This window comes from Ranitomeya imitator, chromosome 2 (genome assembly GCF_032444005.1).
Source record: "Ranitomeya imitator isolate aRanImi1 chromosome 2, aRanImi1.pri, whole genome shotgun sequence".
Taxonomy (NCBI): domain Eukaryota; kingdom Metazoa; phylum Chordata; class Amphibia; order Anura; family Dendrobatidae; genus Ranitomeya; species Ranitomeya imitator.
In genome coordinates, this window is record NC_091283.1 from 375,872,968 (window position 1) to 375,892,825 (window position 19,858).

Below are 19,858 nucleotides of genomic sequence, written 5' to 3' on the forward strand. Positions count from 1 at the left end.
GAAAACTAAATCTCCGAACACTAACAAATACTCGGAGATCACCCAAGCGTGTAAGGGAAAACCCGAGCAGCGAGTATACTCGCTCATCACTAATTATAATGTAAAGCAACAGTCTTCCAATTGCAGAGCACAGCAGAGTGTGGTCTGTACAGGAGGCAACAATCCTTTTATGCACAGAGCATCACAGCATAAACAGCCCTAATAGAGAACATGTGCCCTCTTGCTTTTAAGTATGTGCAGGAAGCGGGGCGCGCCTGCTAAGCGTATTTCCAGGAGACCTGCCAAGGGGATACAGATTCCTAGCAGAGAAAGGAGCCACCGATCATCTGGAGCCACGGACAAGGTGAGCAGTACCAGTGGAACTGCGTGATATGCGCCGGTCTCTCTGTCCGTGAGAGACCGGGCCTGCGGCTGAGGGCATGACAGAAAGCTTGGTCTCAGTCACAGGTCATGGGTCTTGCAGCAGGATAATGACCCAAAACACACAGCTAAAAACACCCAAGAATGGCTAAGAGGAAAACATTGGACAATTCTGAAGTGGCCTCCTATGAGCCCTGACCTAAATCCTATGAAGCATCTTTGGAAAGAGCTGAAACATGCCGTCTGGAAAAGGCAACCTTCAAACACGAGACAACTGGAGCATACATAAGGGCGGCACCTCTCCCACGCATCAGTTGGTTTCATGTTCCTGGAGGATAGGATGCCCTACAGATTATCCGTATTTCATCTGGAATACCCAGGCCGGCTGACCGACTCAGGTAGCGAGGGGGTCTCCTACCTCGGTCAGTGCGGGTCCCTGGAAGCGCGGTGGGTCCGGGTAGGGCTACATGGCAGTGAGTGGAGCAGGTCGAGCGGAGTCCGGAGGATGTCCGTCTCCTGGTGCCAGCAACGGAGGTAAGTATTCCCCCCCCCCGGGGTCCGTCCAGTTCTCCCTGTGCCTCTGGGGTCCTGCGCCTCGTCGGTCGTTCCGTTCGGGGCACCTGGCATGGCGGTGTGCGGTGGGGTCGACCAGCCGGATGTGACGCGGCGGGGGGGGTCCGGACCGGAAGTCGGACGCCTGCCGGCTTCTGGTGCAGATGCCGCTGTGCTGCAGCGGCCAGGTGCAGCGATGGAGGGGGCGGTTGGGAACTATGGGGGAACTGGCGGTGACCTACACGGGGAGGGGGCGGAACCCCTGGCCACACCCCTGCTGACACTCCGGATCCAGGGGAAGGCCTATTTAAGCTGCACAGAATGCTGCAGGGCTGCTTGTGAGCCCATCTGCAGCAATGGATGAGCCAGAAGCTCCCGTCAGTCTGCTGGAGCAGGACAGAGCCTCAGACAGGTCCCATGCAAACACCCAGCCAAAGACCCGCGGACGCAGTGACTAGGCCAGTCGCAGGACCTCGTCTAGACTGAAGGATCTGGTTTGCTCCCCAGCAATCCGGTACCTACTGCTGCTGCCTGGGTAAGAGACCTTCGTGAATGTGCCCAGATGCAGTCTTTTCCTATGTTTTTTTCCTCAGGGCAAAAAATGCGCTTGTAAAATAAAGAATAAGGAGTGTTCACTATGTGGTTGCCCTTTGCCAGACATCTATCCTAAAAGACTGTCAGTCGTGTGTGCTACAGACGGTAGGGAGAAAAGGAAATATATATATATATATATATATATATATATATATATATATATATATATGTACATGTACATGTACACGTACACGTACACGTACACGTACACACACACACACACACACACACACACACATACACACACACATTTTATAGCGGTAGTACTAGTTACATTACACAGGGTTACATTCTTTCCGCTCCCATAGGTGGCGGAAGAAACATACGATTTTACTTCGAACCTTAGAGAAATCATCAGGATTCCCTAAAATCCTTGTCCCAAGGAGAGCCTTCCAAGAGGAAAAGGGAACCTAGCATTTCAGACTCGTCTACTGCCCCTGGGAAAGAATGTGGTTCGGAAGCCTCCGTCTCCTCTGCGTCCTCTTCAGAAGAGGATTCTAATCGGTTTTGCTTTCCGCTTGACCAGATGGACAGGCTGATTAAACCGGTCAGGTCCAACATGGGGGTGGCTGCCGAAAAACCAGAACTGAAACGCAAGACCTGATGTTTGGCGGTCTAGACCCGAGAAAGCGTAAATCATTTCCACTTAATGACAAAGTTCAGAACCTAATCAAAAGAGTGTAAAAAGCCAGAAAAAAGGGCTCCCTACCACCGGCCTTTAAATGGAGCTATCCCTTTGACGACCCCTTGGTGAGCACATGGGATAAGGCACCAAAATTAGCCGCAGCGGTGGCTAAGGCTTCTAAAAAATCCTCTATTCCCTTCAATGACATGGCTTCTTTGAAAGATCCACTTGATAAGAAGGCAGATTTGTTTCTTAAAGGGACCTGGGAGATATCGGCTGGTGCTCAAAGACCGGCAGTAGCTGCAACATGCACAGTCAGATCAATGATGGTCTGGCTGGACCAAGTAGAATCTAAGCTAGAAAATGGAGCCTCTACGGAATCCATGTTAAAATCCCTGCCGACAATCCAGAATGCCGCTGTTTTTCTAGCTGACGCGTCCGCAGATTCTGCAAGGATGGCAGCTAGGGCTGCAGGGTTATCAAATGCTGCGCGCAGGGCTCTATGGCTGAAGTGTTGGCCCGACAACATTCAGGCCAGATACCCGTCTTTGCTCTATTCCTTGCGATGGAGAATACCTGTTCGGTCCGGTTCTAGACGAACGTCTGGAGAAGGCCGGAGACGAGAAAAAGAAATTTCCCAGTCTACCGACTACCTCTTATAGGCGTCCTTTCACAGGGAAAAGGTTCTTTCGCAGAAGGCCGGCCAGGGATCAGGGCAGATGGGACGATAGAAAGAAAAAAGGTACCCGATTCATGTTTGGAGGTGCGGGGCGTCAGGAACTATCCCGTGAGATCAAAAAGCCACCCCAATGACTAGTCACCTCTGTTTGAGGTAGACTATCTGCCTTCTACCCAGCCTGGTCCAAAATTTTCAATAACAATTGGATTTTGGGGATAATAGCTACCGGTATACGTATAGAGTTCACCTCTATCCCCCATAATTTCTTCAGAGTTACCCCGCTCAGGTCCTCTCCAGCAGAACACGTAGCCCTGGAAACGGAAATTCACTACCTGCTCAGTAAAAAGGTCCTATCAGAGGTTCCGGAGGGAGAATGGGGTAGAGGATTTTACTCTCCTCTGTTCCTAAACCGGACAGCTCCTTCAGAACTATTATCAAACTTAGGGCTCTTAACAATTTTCTGACCGTACAACCATTTAAAATGGAGACTGTTAATACCGCAATAAAATTACTGTTTAAAAACTGCTTTATGGTGGTGTTAGATTTAAAGGACGCCTATTACCATATCCCCATTTATGCAGGTCATCAACGATTCCTGAGGGTAGCGGTCCAGTTAGATGGGGTGGTCAGACATTTCCAGTATAGGGTCCTCCCTTTTGACATATCGGTTGCCCCCCAGGTATTTACCAAAGTCATAGCTGAGGTCATGGCCCACATACATGAGTCTGACATTCTGGTAATCCCCTACCTCGACAATTTCCTTATCGTAGGTAAAACAGCAGATCACTGTTTAGAGCAATTTCAAAAAGTAATGTCGGCCCTGGAGCGACTGGGATGGTTACTAAACATCAAAAAGTCCCGGTTACAGCCCATAAAGGTGCAGCGATTCTTAGGCCTGACTTTGCATTCCCAGGATCAGGAATGCTGTTTATCTCAGGAGAAAATAGATCGCCTGCACCTACAGGTTCTAAACGCCTCAAAAAACCCCACCATGTCCCTTAGAAAAGCGATGTCTCTTTTAGGCTTTCTCTCGTCCTGCATTCCCGTGGTCCGATGGGCCCAGTATCATACAAGGAAACTTCAGGGCGAGGTATTATTACAACAAAAAGTCTTGGGGGGTCACCTAGAGAGCCAACTGACCTTGTCCCAAAACACTATTGTATCCCTCGAATGGTGGATAGAACGAAATAACCTGTCCACGGGGGTCCTCTGGGAATATAACGTAACCCGTTTAATCAACACAGATGCTAGCCCTTCTGGTTGGGGGCTCACATGGGTGAAATTATAATCCAGGGACATTGGGACCATCTTCAGACGGAAATGTCCTCTAACCTGAAGGAGTTAACGGCAGTGGAACAGGCAGTTAAAAGACTCCTTGTCTATCTATAGGGCCACCACGTGCAGATATTCTCAGACAATCTGGTCACCGTGGCATATATCAATCATCAAGACGGAACCCGTTCCAAATCCCTGATGAACGTGGTAGATCGTCTGTTCCAGCTAGCAGAGCAACACTTTCTCTCGTTAACTGCTCTTCATATGAAAGGGATAGAAAATACTATGGCGGATTACTTAAGCCGCAACACCTTGAGGCAGGGAGAATGGTCCCTAAACGACTCCATCTTTACCTCATTGTGGAAAGGTGGGGTCAACCAGAGGTGGATCTTTTCGCCACAAAGGAAAACAAGAAAGTGAGGCAATTCTGCTCTCTGAACCCCAGAGAGAATCCTCTTGTCAGTAGACGCTTTTCTCACAGACTGGAACTTCAGGCTAGCTTACGCTTTTCCTCCCCTGTCTCTACTTCCTCTAGTGGTGAAGAAAATCAGGAAGGACAAGGCCAGAGTTATAGTAATTGCCCCCTTCTGGCCCAGAAGGATGTGGTTTTCATGCCTCAGGACCATGTCAATATCTGGCCCATGGGTCTTGCCAGACATCCCAGATCTCCTATCCCAGGACCCAGTCTACTATCCTCAGGCGGTTGGCCTTCATCTGATGGTGTGGATTTTGAGCGGTCGCTATTAAGAGATAGAGGTTTCTCTGCGGGCCTGATCTGATGAATACTCTGCTGAATAGCAGAAAAATAATCAACACAAAAATTTATGTCAGGATCTGGAAAAGATTTCTTCAAAACTCGGGAGTTTTAGCTGGTCAATCAACACCAATAGACCAGATTTTGGAGTTCTTGCAAAAAGGGTTGGATATGGGGTTATCCCCAAATACTCTTAAAGTACAGGTGTTTGCCTTAGGGGCCCTCTTTGGCTGCAACATTTCTGAAAATTATTGGATCAGTAGATTCATTAAGGCGGCAAAAAGGTCTAGGCCAATAGTGAAGAATAGGGTCATGCTGTGGGACTTAAACTTAGTCCTCTCGGCCATGACAGAAACTCCATTCGAGCCAATTTCTTCAGCCTCTATTAAAAACCTGTCTCTTAAAGTAGCCTTAACGTCAGAGCATAGGATAGGTGACATCCAGGGGTTATCCAGACTTCCCCCTTACATCACAACTTAGGGATGATAGAGTGATACTTTCCCCTGATCCAGCATATTTTCCTAAAGTAGTGTCCAGATTCCATAGAACACAGGAGATAGTTCTTCCATCCTTCCTCCCTAATCCTACTAATGATAAAGAAAGAAAACTACACACTCTAGACGTAAGAAGATGTATCCTAGAGTATCTGGCAGTGACTGATCCTTGGAAGATAGATAACGCCCTCTTCGTGTCCTATCAGGGTAGTAGGAAAGGTCATAGAGCATCATAATCTACACTAGCTAGGTGGGTCAGGGAGGCTATTTCGCTGGCATACATCTCAAAGGGCAAGCTGGCGCCTGAAGAACTAAGAGCGCATTCCACTAGAGCTATGGCTGCCTCATGGGCGGAGAGGTTGGAGATGTCGATCGACCAAATATGTAAGGCTGCTACTTGGTCTTCTCCAAACACATTCTATAACCATTATAGATTAAACCTGGGTGCTTCCTCAGACCTCTCTTTTGGTGTAAGGGTGCTGCAAGCCATAGTCCCTTCCTAAACAGTTTACTCTCTGTAATTCTCTCTGTGGTGCTGTCATGGACGACACATAAAGTCTTAGTTACTCACCGGTTAACGGTGTTTTTCGGTGTCCATGACAGCACCCGTACATACCCTCCCGTCTTCTTAAGTTCTGGGTGTACACCTCTTCCTTTTTTTGTATATTCCACTTGTGGTGGATAGTTAGTAGTAGTATTGTTGTATATAAATTATGTTGTTAACTTTGGTGGTCCTCTTGTGCTCTGTAAACCAACTGATGCGTGGGAGAGGCGCCGCCCCCTAATGTATCTGTACGTTTCCTGTTCCTGAAGGGCGGATCCCCTCTCTCTGTGGTGCTGTCATGGACTCTGAAAAACACCGTTAACCGGTGAGTAACTAAGACTTTTCCAGCCTGTCATCATAGGAGATGCCTTCTATTCGACCTAACAATCTAGTTGCTTTGAACTGACCCTTCCAAATATCCTTTTTATCCCCTTCATCACATGCCAATTTCCACTTTTTTTCTTTATTCCATTCCTTCTTTCAAGAACCATAACTTTTTTTTATTTTAATATATCCGTGTGAGTAGGGTTGAGCGAAACGGATCGTTCATTTTCAAAAGTCGCCGACTTTTGGCAAAGTCGGGTTTCATGAAACCCGACCCGATCCCTGTGTGGGGTCGGCCATGCGGTACGCGACTTTCGCGCCAAAGTCGCGTTTCGTATGACGCGCTTGGCGCCATTTTTTTCAGCCAATGAAGGGGCGTGGGCAGAGTGATGACATAGGTCTTAGGGGCGTGGACGCTTATCGCCATGTTGTCGCTTGTGCGCTGTAGCGATTTGCACTGTGTAACACCAGCTTTTCAGTTCAGGGACGAACGGAGGGGGAGAGGGGGGGAGAGAGAGAGAGAGAGAAGAAAAAAAAAATCCCATTGGCTTTGCATTGGGTTTCGTGTTTCGGTCGATCCTCGACTTTTCGCCATAATCGGCCGATTTCACTCGACTTTTGAGATAGTCGGGTTTCGCGAAACCCGGCTCGACCCTAAAAAAGTCAAGGTCGCTCAACCCTACGTGTGAGGGCTTATTTTTTGTGGGCTGAGTTGTAATTTTAAACAACACCATTGATTTTTCCATATAGTGTATGGAAAAAAATGGAATTCCACAATTGTTTTGGGTAATTACTTTTAGTTCTATATTCTTCGTTCTCTCTATAGTAAAATTGACCTGGCAATTTGATTCTCTTATCCAGGGCACACACCAAACATGTATAGATTTATTTTTTGTTTTTCAATCTCTCATTTTTAGACATCAAGTTTGCTTTTGTAGCTGCTGCCTGACATTGAGTACAGCTGCTCAAATTATTGTAACTACAATACCCAGATCGTTTTGTAATATAGTACTCTCAAGGTCAGATGTGAATATCCTACAAAGTTTTGTACCGTCAGCAAAGACTTACACTTTACTCTCAATTCCATCCATAAGGTCATTGGTTCTAACACAGTAGTTTGACAATAAATGGCTTCACCCAACCACTAACCATGAGTGGAGAAAAAGTTTTGGTGTTATCATTCTTATTCTCTGAAAAAAAGCCAAGAAAGCAAAAATTCTGCCGGGGTATGTAAACTTTTGAGCACAACTGTATATCTACCCATACTGACTCTATATTGTTGCAGCTTGTTTCTATTTGTAAATGAAAGTGCGATCCCTCGATTTTGAGATCCACCATTTTTTTAATAGGAATCTCCCTAATTCTGAAAACTTAAACACAAGTGTTTACCTACCAAAGTGTGGGCATTGTGTAAAATAATTTTTTTAACCTTCTTTGCATCAATAGCTGTATTAGATGCGTACACACGACACCGGAATATGGCAACTATTTCTTGCTATTGGGATGTGATGATACCTAGATTTTCTAGACCGATCCTATGTTGTAAAGGCACATGATCTTTTTTTCTGTTTTTTTTTTTTTTTTTTTTTCTTCACCTTTTAACATAAAAAGTCATTTTTTATTTTTGGATTACCCATTTTTATTGTCTACTCGTTATGCCGTACACCCCACAACCACACTGCCGTTGCTGCCACGTGTTTGTTACTGGTCCTGAACTTATGCATAGCAACTTCGCAACCTTGCATTTTAGGTTCCATTAAATTTAGTTTTTGGTGGCTGGAGGGGGATTGTCAATATTTTATATAAAACAAAAAGGTTAAGGTTTTGCAACTATTTGACTAGTCGCATTTAACAAGTGGGGACACGGCAACAATACTGATGGCTGTTGTCACAAATTACTGTCCGTGTACCTATGTAGTCACCTCTTTATTTATGATTAATCTTTTATTGTCAAGGATGGGGAAATTTTAAACCAAAAACTGGTTAACAAAGTTTATAAACAAGTTAAACATTATACTTTCGTTAAAAAATATGCTAAACCCAAACCGCAATCAATGGATGTGGCAAGGCAGTAAAATTATTATTAAGAGAAAAAAACCAACTAACATCAATGACATGAATGTGGTTGCTACTAGTAGTGGCTCTAACACCAACGGTAGTGGAGCAACCAACCCAGTAGTATAAGCACCAAATGCAAGTCACATTTATTTTCCCCTTGGCAAGCGCATTAGCGGGAAGGAAGAAGAGGATGAAATGAATACATATCCCATCTCTCATCTCAGTCACAGCAGGATGATGTAGCCTCTGACAACTACGACATCAGCTGTTGTCAACGTTCTGCTAAGTCCACCTCCGCTGCCGTAACAGTTAATGTTGTACATAGCGGAAGTTCTAATCCATCAATGACACCTATATCTATTCTACCCTAAATTTTCCTAACTCACAGCACCGCACCCTGGCTAAAGCACCAGGAAAACTTCTTCCAGTTGATATTTTGGAAAAGATGAAAAGTCAGCCTTTGTTCTTGGAAGACATTTTGCCAGAGAAGGTATACAACACTTTCTAATGCAAATCCATGTTGCAGGCTCTGCAAGCCAAAGAGGTAGGGACACTGTGGTAGTAGCACTCAGAATGAGAAGCAAACCTTGGGGTGGGAATCAGGGCAAGGAGGAGAAACTCGCTGGTTAATCCATACACAGAGGTACCTGTTAGCTGAATCAATGATGTTGTTGAACAATTCTTCGTCAGTTTGCAGGCTTTGAAAGATGAGAACAAACACAGTCCCTGTCCTGAATGTAATAATGTAAGATTGTATTCACAAATATACAAGTTTGAGAAAGGTGGTTACTATGGCCAGAAAAATGTCAGCCCATTTCAATAGAGCTGCATACATGTTCAATTGTCTCCAAGGCGAAATCTGTTCTGCACATATTTTTCAGGCAATTTGAGACTTTTTAATTATGTGATTTGTAAGCATGTATTCAACAGAAAACAAATTTTTCGTGAAAAGTTTTTGAAGCTAACAAAATTGTATTTCTACATGGAATCCTTTATGATTTTACATCAGCTCATGTTCTCTCCATTTAGGTCTCTACAATATTGGTTCCTTTTAAGTGGAGATTTTCTACATTGTTCTACAATTTTCCTGATTGACCCATCAAGGATGGATAGGGACAGGGACAATATGTCAGAGAAGATATTGCACCTCACCCTAGAGATCCTCTTCCGGCTTACTGGAGAGGTGAGAGATTCAGATGATGTCACATTACATCATTCTTATCTATGGGAATAACAGATGGACAGAACTGGAGAGGTGAGGACTATGGAAATGTCTTTGGGAGATTTTTTAATGTGTCTCTCCATAACCAGGATTACACAGTAGTGAAGACCTCTAGTGAGCGCTGTCATGCCTCTGTGTCTGAAGGATGGAGAAGACCCTTGAACCCAATTACAGGGTCTCCACATCACCCCCTGATACATGGAGACCTCAATGACCAGAAGATCCTAGAACTCACCTACAAGATGATTGAGCTACTGACTGGAGAGGTGACACTACTTTGAATGCTGGGACATTATACAGTAACGCTATGAAGGAATCAGGGGGATGACGTCATCTTTGTGTGTGTGTGTGTCAGGTTTCTATAAGGTGTCAGGATGTCACCGTCTATTTCTCCATGGACGAGTGGGAGTATTTGAAAGAACACAAAGATCTCTACAGGGATGTCATGATGGAGGTTGCCGGGCCCCTCACATCACTAGGTAATACACATGACTTAATACACATGACCTGTATGTACACTGTATGTAAGGAATGAATTTGGTCCCCATATGTGTTTCTTCCAGTTCTATCCAGAAAGAGGATTACACCAGAGAGATGTCCCCGTCCTCTTCTTCCACAAGACTGTAAACAAGAAAATCCCGATGTTCCTCAGGATCATCAGGTAGATGGAGAGAAGGTGTCATGAGATCTCCCCTATGATGTGTTAATGGCCGTGAAGGTCTTGTGCTCAGTCTTGTTTTATCCACCAGTATTATATGTTTTATAATTGTGTAATGAGAACGGTGGAGATGGCAGGATTAGAGCTGATCATAGATGTGACTTCTCCATCTGTCTTTGACTTTTATAATATTTTTTTCAGGGTAAAGATCTGGCCCATATTAATACTACTGAGACATATGTGAGTGGTGATGACTGGTTTAAAGTGGAGATTATTACAGATGATGACTTGGGTGAGTAGTAACCACTAGATGTAGAGAAGTCACAGATTTTACTTCCACATAGAAGCCATTTTGTCTCGATAGTATGTCTAAATCCCTGCAAACTAATTCTGAAATTAGGGAGCGATTTTATCTGGGAGAGTTCTGCTAAAGCCATTTCAACAGGTGAGTGTACATGAACGAACAAAACGGATAAAATATGTCCAAGCTTTCTGCCATTCTACTGGTACAAACAATGCATAAACTTCAACAAAATATTTGGGTCTGTTGTTAATATTGATGCCAAAGAGATAATTTGTGGGAAATATGGTTTTGCTTTAACCTTTCTGATACTGTCCAGACATCCTTAAATTGCCATCAGACAATAACATTTTTGACATACTACAGACGGGTACAAGTAAGGACCATCCTCCCTAGCTGATTCACCCTATAATGTTGATAAATTTACTGTTCAGTTTCAAATATATAAAGCTGTAGGGGTTCTCGTCAAATCAGTGCGATTCAGGATCTTCTTACAATTGACCTTATTTTATAACTTAAATAGACTGTCTGGTCTTAACCTACGAGTCGGCAACCTCTGCCTGATGATGGCTCGTTTTAATTATCCTAGCATGCACTGGGATTCTCAAATGAAGCATCATCATGCAGAAAGCAGTAAAAAATTAAGCAGAGTAATGAGGGAACGATAGGGACTTTTTAACTTTAGTATATTTAAATAAAACAGATTGTATTATAACTTTAAATAGGTAAATGTATTTATGATTAAAATACATTTTAGTTTCGGACAAACGCTTTACAAGAACAAGGGAAGATTCCCTAAAATTATGAATCAGTATTGAATGAAAGGTGGTATCAAGTGGGAGGTTTAAGCACCAGTTTCGACACGGAAAGTATACGCTAGTTCCATTGTCTTTGGTGTTTTAAAATGTAGGTAATTAAAAATATGTAATTTTGCCAGAAGGGGATTATGTGCATTAATATCAACTATATTGAAAAGTCCCTCCCCCACCTTTTATACCAGCAACTACTGCTTATTTCCTGTGGCCTCCAAAGATGGCCCTCTGCCTCCCTCACCACAAAACATAAGATGCAATGGATTTAAATATACTTTGCTATAGGGATGTATGATTAAGAGCCCACTTATTAAGAGTCTTAAAAAATAACTTTTAATATAATTTACTAAAAAGTATATATTACTTGCTTAATCGTGAATGTTGGCACCTTAAACATTCAACATGGTGCCCCCACTCCACATCGGCAGTCCCTGATAACCCTGGTGTCCGCTATACCGAACAAACACAACATCACAATGACAAATGCACACAAAAAAACTGAATTGCTAGATTTGTGCTCCTGGAACTCTTAGTAAGTAAAAATGCTAGCATACCTTTCGGTGAGCTACTTATACTGACTAAAAATATCGTACAGTATAACTTTAAATTAATTATTGATGTAGCTATTCAAAGTGCACATTTGCATGTATATTCAATAACCCTGGCAGATTCCCCACATTGAGTAAACATATATCCATGAGATCACTTATCTATCTCTTGATGGTTGTCTGTCAGAACCCTTTGTCCTGACATATATGCGTTCCACCCGAGGTAAGGTGTGCGATGCATCTCAATTGACCAGCCTTTTTCAAACGATACCCTCGATTTGTAAACCTTTTCTTTAGGTCAGTAGCTTTGTTGCAGATATCCGCCATAGAGGAACAGTTCCTCCGCAACCTAAGGAACTGTCCCTTTGGGATTGCACGTTTTAAGGCCATGGGGTAGTAACTTCCCACCTAAGCAAACTATTTGTTGCTGTGGGTTTTTAAAGGGAATTTGTCACCTCAAATTAGCGGGCTATGTGAATGCCTTGTGTCCGGTCCGATGGGTGGTGTTTCGGCGTCTTTTCTCCACCCCTCCCTTCCCAGCTGTCCGCAACATTTTCGTGAATTTGAGTAGGTGTCCTCAATAGTTTGCACGTGCACAATGCAATCTTGCCTGGCGCACTCGCAGTATGCTTTGCCCAATTACGGGCAAAGCCGAAAAGCATTACTGCTCATCCCTTCCACTTTTGTCAAAAGATCGATGGTATCTTTCAAGTATGAGGGAAGAGCTGTTACAAGTGTTCTTAATTGTCACGGCGCCACCTGCCGCCGCGCCTGCTGCTCTCTCTGCGCGCCGACATACTTACCCGTCCCGACGCGCTTCAGCGGTGTGCGCGCGCCTTCCGGTCTCTTCTCCTGACTCGCCGCCGGTCCCTGGCTCTCATCGGGTGCGGGTGCGCGCCTGTCACTGCACAAACGCATTTCCTCTCTCTGGTTCTGCAGACGCTCTGATCCTCCACTCTTATGATTCTGCAGCACTCGGTCTATTTAAGGTAACTCCTTCCTCTGCTCCATGCCGGATTGTCATTTGTCCTCATTTGACCCAGGTCCCTTTGTACCTTGCTTTGTCCTGTGCATCCGCCATACCTTGCTCTGTCCTGTGTGTCCGCCATAGCTTGCTCTGTCCTTTGCATCCGTCATACCCTGCCTGTCCTCTATTTCCACCATACCCTGCCTGTCCTGTGTTTCCGCCATAACCTACCTGTCCTGTGTTTCCGCCATACCCTGCCTGTCCTGTGTTTCCGCCATACCCTGCCTGTCCTGTGTTTCCGCCATATCCAGTCTGTCCTGGGCGTCCGCCATATTCTGCTTATTTTTAGTCTCAGTCATTGCCAGTCTGTCCTGTGTCTCCGTTATAGCCAGTTCTGTGTCTTTTCCCTCCTACTTCCTGTCCCGGGTATCTGCTTCTGCGGCAATAGTCTTCCTCGAGCCTGCCCCTAACACTCCCTGTATTGGGGGTGGTCCACCAGGCCAGCTCACCCTTGGGAGGTTCATTGTCGTGGTTCTGCGGGTTCACTTTAGGAGTTCCAAAAGATCTGACATTAATATTTGGTCTAAATAGATGCTGTTTTGACAAAGTGAATCTGTGCCTGAAATGATAGGTCTACCTTTTAGGGGAGAAAGCCCCTTAAGGATTCTAGGGATAGGGTAAAAGGTCTCTGCTAGTGGATATTTGCGGAGTAAAAAATTAAATTAATTAAACTAGATCAGACTTGCTGTTTTTGCTTGATGTAAAATTTGAGAGAGTCCTTTGGTATATTCCGGAGTGGGGTCTTTACGGAGCGTTTCATCGGTGGTAGTATCCAATAGGATGTATAGACTAATGTCAGCATATTTGTCTCTATCAAACAGTACTGTGTTGCCCCCTTTGATGGTTTGAGAATTATGGAGATGTTTGCATTTACATTTTGTAATGCTTTCCTTTCCTCGAATGGCAGACTAGGGAGGGGGAGACACAGCTCTGGATTTATCTTTTTGATTTCTTCTGTTACAATTTTTAAGATATTGATGCTGATAATATTTTCTTTTTTTTATTGCTCCTTGGTTTAAGTTGTGAGAAGGGGACCTCTTGCCCCCTTCATTATCAAGATCTGTGAGTAACTCCGCTGATATTTGTGTTGGCAGTGGAGCCCCTGGCACAATTAGGAGCTCAACTTCGGTTAGGGGGTTCCGGTATACATGATAGAGGAGAAAGTAGCCCTATATGCAGATGACATGTTACTCTTTTTAGAAAATTCTGGAGAGGCCTTGGAGGGTGTGATGCATATTCTTAGGACATTTGGTGATATATCGGGTCTTGAAATCAATTGGGCGAAGTCAAATATCTTGATAGTGGATAAAGGGAGTGATGTCATCCCGATATCAGGGGAAGGTAGTAAGCTGACAGTGGTTTCTCAGTTCAAATATTTAGATGTTCAAGTGTCTTTTCCTCTTTCGAGCTACGTTGATCTGAATCTGTCTCCATTGCTGGACAGGTTTAGGGTATGTTCACACGATCCTGAATTTCCTGCGGATTTTTCAGGTCCTTTTTTTGGAAAATCCGCAGTGCAAAATCATTGCATTTTGCACTGCGGATTTTCCTGCGTTTTCTTCTGCGGATTCCTCTGTGGGTTTCCAACTGCACTTTCCTATTGGTGCAGTCGGAAACCCGCTGCGGAATCCGCAGAAAGAATTGACATGGTACTTCTTTTTTTCCACAGCGTTTCCGCGCGGTTTTTCCGTGGAAATTCAGGATCGTCGGCACAGCGGGTTTCGTTTTCCATAGGGTTACATTGTACTGTACCCGACATGGAAAACGGCTGCGGATCCGCAGCGGCAAATCCGCTGCGGATCCGCAGCAAAAACCGCACCGTGTGAACGTAGCCTTAGGAAGAAAATAGGGGCGTGGTGCACGTTATATCTCTCAGTGGTGGGAAGGATAAACTTAATTAAAATGATTCTTATGCCCCAGTTATTGTATATATTGCATAATTCCCCCGTTTGGTTGCCCCGAAAGTGGTTTCATACCATTAACTCTATATTTCGAGACCAAGAATTAGGCTGGAATTGCTTCAAAGGCCTAAAGATGGGTGGGGATTGGCCCTTCCCAATCCCTGGATCTACTTTTTGGCAGCTCAGGGTCAGCAGATGAGAGGTTGGAGAGAGGTGAATGGACTGGGTTCGGTTTAGCAGATTTTGGTTTGGTTGGTGGGAAGGGGCCCATTGGTTCAGGGATTGGAGGCAGGGGGATTTGGGAAGTTTGGAACGGCCTATCCTACTTTGATACTGGTTCAAAAAGTATGGGAAGCAATAAAAAAGACAAGAGAAGTGGGACTTTTAACAAATTTCTCCCCAATATGGCATAATGAAATATTACCTGAATTTATTAAAATGGGGGAATTCAAAAATTGGAAAGCATTGGGTATTCAATATATGGCTCAGATTCAGGACGCACATGGACTGTTATCCTTTGAGGCACTGCAGGAGAGTTTTGGGTTGCAGGAGACCTGTAGGTTTCAATATGGACAGTTTAGACACGCCTATCTTGTGCAGAGTAAAACGATGGATATGGGAATTTATAGGGATATTCTGGCAGACTATGTCTGTGCGACGGGAGGAACGAAAGGGGTAGTCTCGGATATTTATAAAGATTTGCTATATACCTTTCTTAATAGCTTCCCTATTAAGGCAAAAGAGAAATGGGAGGAAGAGTTGGGGAGGATAAATGTGAGGATATCATGGAATATATTCCCCAATTATCATTAAGTGAGACGGGTAGACTTTCGCAATTATATGTGCTTCACTGAGTATATAGAACTCCAGATAGGCTATATAAGGCAGGGTTGAGACAGACTTTCGAGTGTCCTAGGTGCCAATCCGAGGGGGCAGGGATTCTACACATGTTATGGCAATGTACGAGATTGAATTCATATTGGTTGGATGTGGGAGAAGCAATTGGAAAATCGTATGGCTGTACAATCGCAAGCAATCCTGTGATATATTTTGGGATATGTGGAATTGATCCGAGTTCCAAATCATCATAAAGTGGCCATAGCTAGATTATTGTATGTTGCGCGAAAGCTAATTGCCAGGCACTGGTTGAGTGAGGTACCGCCGACTCTGCAGGAATTTTATAGACCGTGTGATATGGTTATTAATATGGAAAAGGGCATTTATGAAAAAAGTGTGAAAACTTTTGAAACACTTTGGAAACCTTGGATGGAGAGGAACTGATTCCAGTGGAATGTTGTTTTATTATGTAAGGAATGTATGCTATTGTCCTATTCTTGCTTATAAAGGCTTTAAGGGAGGGAGGGTGGGGAACTGGGGTTTGTTTCAAAATGTTTGTAAGCATGTTTATTCTCCTTTGCTGACACAATTGTGTGTAGTTGTCAATTTGAATATTGTTAATAAAAATTATCTGATTAAAAAAAAAAAAGATCTGTGAGTAAAGGTACCGTCACACTCAGCAACTTTTGAACGATAACGATAGCGATCCGTGACGTTGCAGCGTCCTGGATAGCGATCAGGATCCTGCTGTGACATCGCTGGTCGGAGCTAGAAGGCCAGAAGGATCCGCTGTCATCGCTGGATCGGCGTGTGTGACGCCGATCCAGCGATGTGTTCACTGGTAACCAGGGTAAATATCGGGTTACTAAGCGCAGGGCCGCGCTTAGTAACCTGATATTTACCCTGGTTACCATTTTAAATGTAAAAAAAAAACACTACATACTCACATTCCGGTGTCTGTCATGTCCCTCGCCATCAGCTTCCCGCACTGACTGTGAGCGCCGGCCGTAAAGCACAGCGGTGACGTCACCGCTGTGCTCTGCTTTACGGCCGGCCGGCGCTCACAGTCAGTGTGGGAAGCTGACGCCGAGGGACGTGACAGACACCGGAATGTGAGTATGTAGTGTTTTGGTTTTTTTTTTTCTTTTTTTTTTTTTTACATTTACAGTGGTAACCAGGGTAACCATCGGGTTACTAAGCGTGGCCCTGCGCTTAGTAACCCGATGGTTACCCGGGGACTTCGGCATCGTTGGTCGCTGGAGAGCTGTCTGTGTGACAGCTCTCCAGCGACCACACAAGGACTTTCCAACGATCATGGCCAGGTCGTATCGCTGGTCGTGATCGTTGGAAAGTTGCTCAGTGTGACGATACCTTAACAGGGCATCCAGAAGTTTATCAGCTGTGATCCCAGGCTGTTGGCATTTTGCCCTATTATTGTGAGCAAGGATGTATGTCGGTGCCCTCATTGCTTCTGATGTCTGCCACCTGTGCTACTTGTGTAACGTAATGGTAAGTAGTCCCATGACCCCAGTCTCCCACAACACCACACAATGTCTTGTGAATACCCTAAGTCGGCCAATATTCCATACAAATGAGACTATATTGCTCTCCAATGTTTGCGTTATATGTAGGGCAATATATATTGGGGATTGCAGAACACAAATAATATTGTGGATAAAGGGGTCATTTTAATCTTACTCTAGCTGCTGCCGATAATGGGAGGTTAGTCCATCCTTTAGTCCACTACATGTTGGACAAAAGTGGCGATACAGTTTGCTACTTGTATTGTCACAGATCTAGAGATCACGAACACCCAAATATGTGATGGCTGATTTCCTCAGTAATGGTACCTGTACCACCAATCTAGAAAGAGGCATTATATCTATAGGTAACAAACTGGACTTGGAGCATTTCATTTGGAGTCCAGACAGGATCCGAAGTGACTGTAGACTGCCCATAACATTTTAGAGTGACACAGGATAAAGGAGTGTATCACCTGGATAAAAATTTACTTTCTCACTCACTGAGGTTTCATCAGAAAAGAGTAATGCAGGGTCCTGCCGTAGACGTATAGCCAGGAGTTCTATCTCTAATGCCAATAATAGTGGTGATAAAGGGCAGCCCTGTCTGGTGCCACTTTGTGAAAGGGTTCTGAAGTCCACCTATTTACCATTAACTATGAGTTGGGCTTAATGTAGAGAAGACCTACCCATGACATAAAAGTGTTTCCGAACCCAAATCTGATCGTTTACGGAACAAGAAACGCCACTCAATTGAGTCAAATGCTTTGAAGACATCACAGTACAAAATCTCCCTATACCTGATAGTGAGTTGCTTGAAGATTTGTAAATAGTCTGTGTATTAAGGATCATAGACCAACCAGGCATAATGCCGTTTGGTCAGAGTGTATTAATGAAGAAGCCACTGAGGTTACCTGTCAGGCAAATATTTTGGCCAAAATTTTAATATTCGATTGCAGTAGCGAAGTTGGCCAATAATAATCACACAGTATAGGGTTCATACCAGTCTGGCATTGCACATGCTTGACCACAACTCTAATCATTTCCACTGGGGCTTCACTCAACTCTTTCTGGCAGTTCCATAAAGAATAAATGGCGTAGAGGTCAAGCATTCAACCTGATGCTACACTTTCTAGCAGGGATAAAAGTGCCTTCTCTGGGATAATAATTCTTCATTTCTCCTTCGCCTCATTGGGGGACACAGACCATGGGTGTATGCTGCTGCCACCAGGAGGCTGACACTAAGTAACACAAAGAAAGTTAGCTCCTCCCCTGCAGTATACACCCTCCTGCTGGCCCCCAGCTAACCAGTTCTTGCTTAGTGTCCGTAGGAGGCACACGGACGGGTCTGCTATTCAGACCCAAAGATTTTACCTTTTTACCTTTTTTCCTTTTTACCTTTTACAACGGACGAAGGGGGCGACGGATTCTTTCATGGTCCGATCTCCCCCGAACCAACAACAGGCGAGCACGGGAGTTTCACCTCTCCGTATCCTCTCCTGCGACGTGGGAAGCCACTGCCTGAGCTGATTTTAGGGGAGGCGGGCCTCTTCATGGGCACCGATCTCCCCCCTCCCTTATCAGACGAGCACTGGAGTTTCACCTTCAGTATCCTCCTCTGCAGCCAGGCCTATTGCCGGACATTCAGCCCTGTCCACCAGGTTTTCCCTCGGCTGTACAGAGGCACCTTCCAACGTGGCGTCCGAGCAGCCCCCACTGCATCACCACTGAAAAAGCGGATGATGGAAGGAGGCAGACGGTTCCTCTCCACCCCTCTTCTGCAGGTATGGTGGATGGAGGCTCCCCAACCCTACACCGTCCTATCTTCCCGGGCACAGCTCCTACCTGTACGGGGTAAGTGCACGTTAATAATTGACTTTTTTGGCGGTCATAGGTGGGCTCCATAGCGGCAGGGTCCCCACAGAGCTTCGCGGTCCCTTTCCCTTCAGTCCGCGGGTGCGCGCCGGCCGACTCTATAAATTTAGTCCCCGGCTTCGGCCCTGTTTAGGCCGCATTCCGGGAAGCCCCGCCCCCCGCCGGCTTCACTCTAGCGGCTCCGCCCCCCTATTCTGGCGCTTCTCGGGCAGGACAAGATCTCGGCGGCCATCTTCTCCCTGACCTCAGGAAGGGGCTGCGGAGTTTCTGGCCCCTAGTTCTTCTGGAAGGGGCTGCTGCCGGCGGTTTTCAGCGCTGAAGTCAGCGCTATTCCAGACGGGGGACTCAGAATCCCGGTAAGGTGAATCGCTCCCCTCCCCCGCAAATCCGCACGTCCAGCAGCATAAAGGGACTAACATCAAGGTTTTAAATACTTGGGACCTGCATTCTCTGGGGCTCAGGTCCCCTGGTCTTTAAGTCTCATGCCCAGTAGCCGCTGGGCTTGTCTCATGCCCAGTAGTCGCTGGGCTTATAGGTGCATCCCCAGTTTTTTTCCATGGTTTTTCTCATAAACCCTTCACCAGATTCCCTGGTCTTAAGAGTTCCCTAGTGTAAAAGGGGCACATTACCAGCAGAGCCGGTCTCCTTTCTCATAGTGCTTAATCAATTGAGCTCAGGAGCCTTCGCTGCGCCTATCCCAGCTCCTCCCAGAGTACCTAGTTCCCCTCCTGGGATTCCATCTCTGGCATTATCCTTTTAAAAGATGCCCCGGTCTTGTCCAGCATTATCCTTTTGAAAGATGCCCCGGTCTTGTCCAGCATTCCTGGTCTTAAAGGAGCATGACCAGCATTCCCGGTCTTAAAGGCACACGACCACACATGACAAGTATGCCCTGGCC

The 19,858-nt window shown here is 45.2% G+C and overlaps 1 protein-coding gene across 2 annotated transcripts in view; it reads left to right on the top strand.

The window, feature by feature from the left end:
- Positions 1–19,858, top strand: part of LOC138664010 (zinc finger protein 182-like) — a 146,765-nt gene that overhangs the window by 12,032 nt on the left and 114,875 nt on the right. The window contains exons 2-6 of one of the 2 annotated variants that reach the window (XM_069750408.1): positions 9,289–9,442; positions 9,571–9,747; positions 9,837–9,960; positions 10,045–10,142; positions 10,341–10,431. In XM_069750408.1, coding sequence (XP_069606509.1) covers positions 9,365–9,442; positions 9,571–9,747; positions 9,837–9,960; positions 10,045–10,142; positions 10,341–10,431 — 568 coding nt within the window. In that variant the 5' untranslated portion in view covers positions 9,289–9,364. Of the gene's footprint in view, positions 1–9,223; positions 9,443–9,570; positions 9,748–9,836; positions 9,961–10,044; positions 10,143–10,340; positions 10,432–19,858 lie in introns of those variants that run through there. The other variant, XM_069750405.1, reaches the window with a different exon arrangement.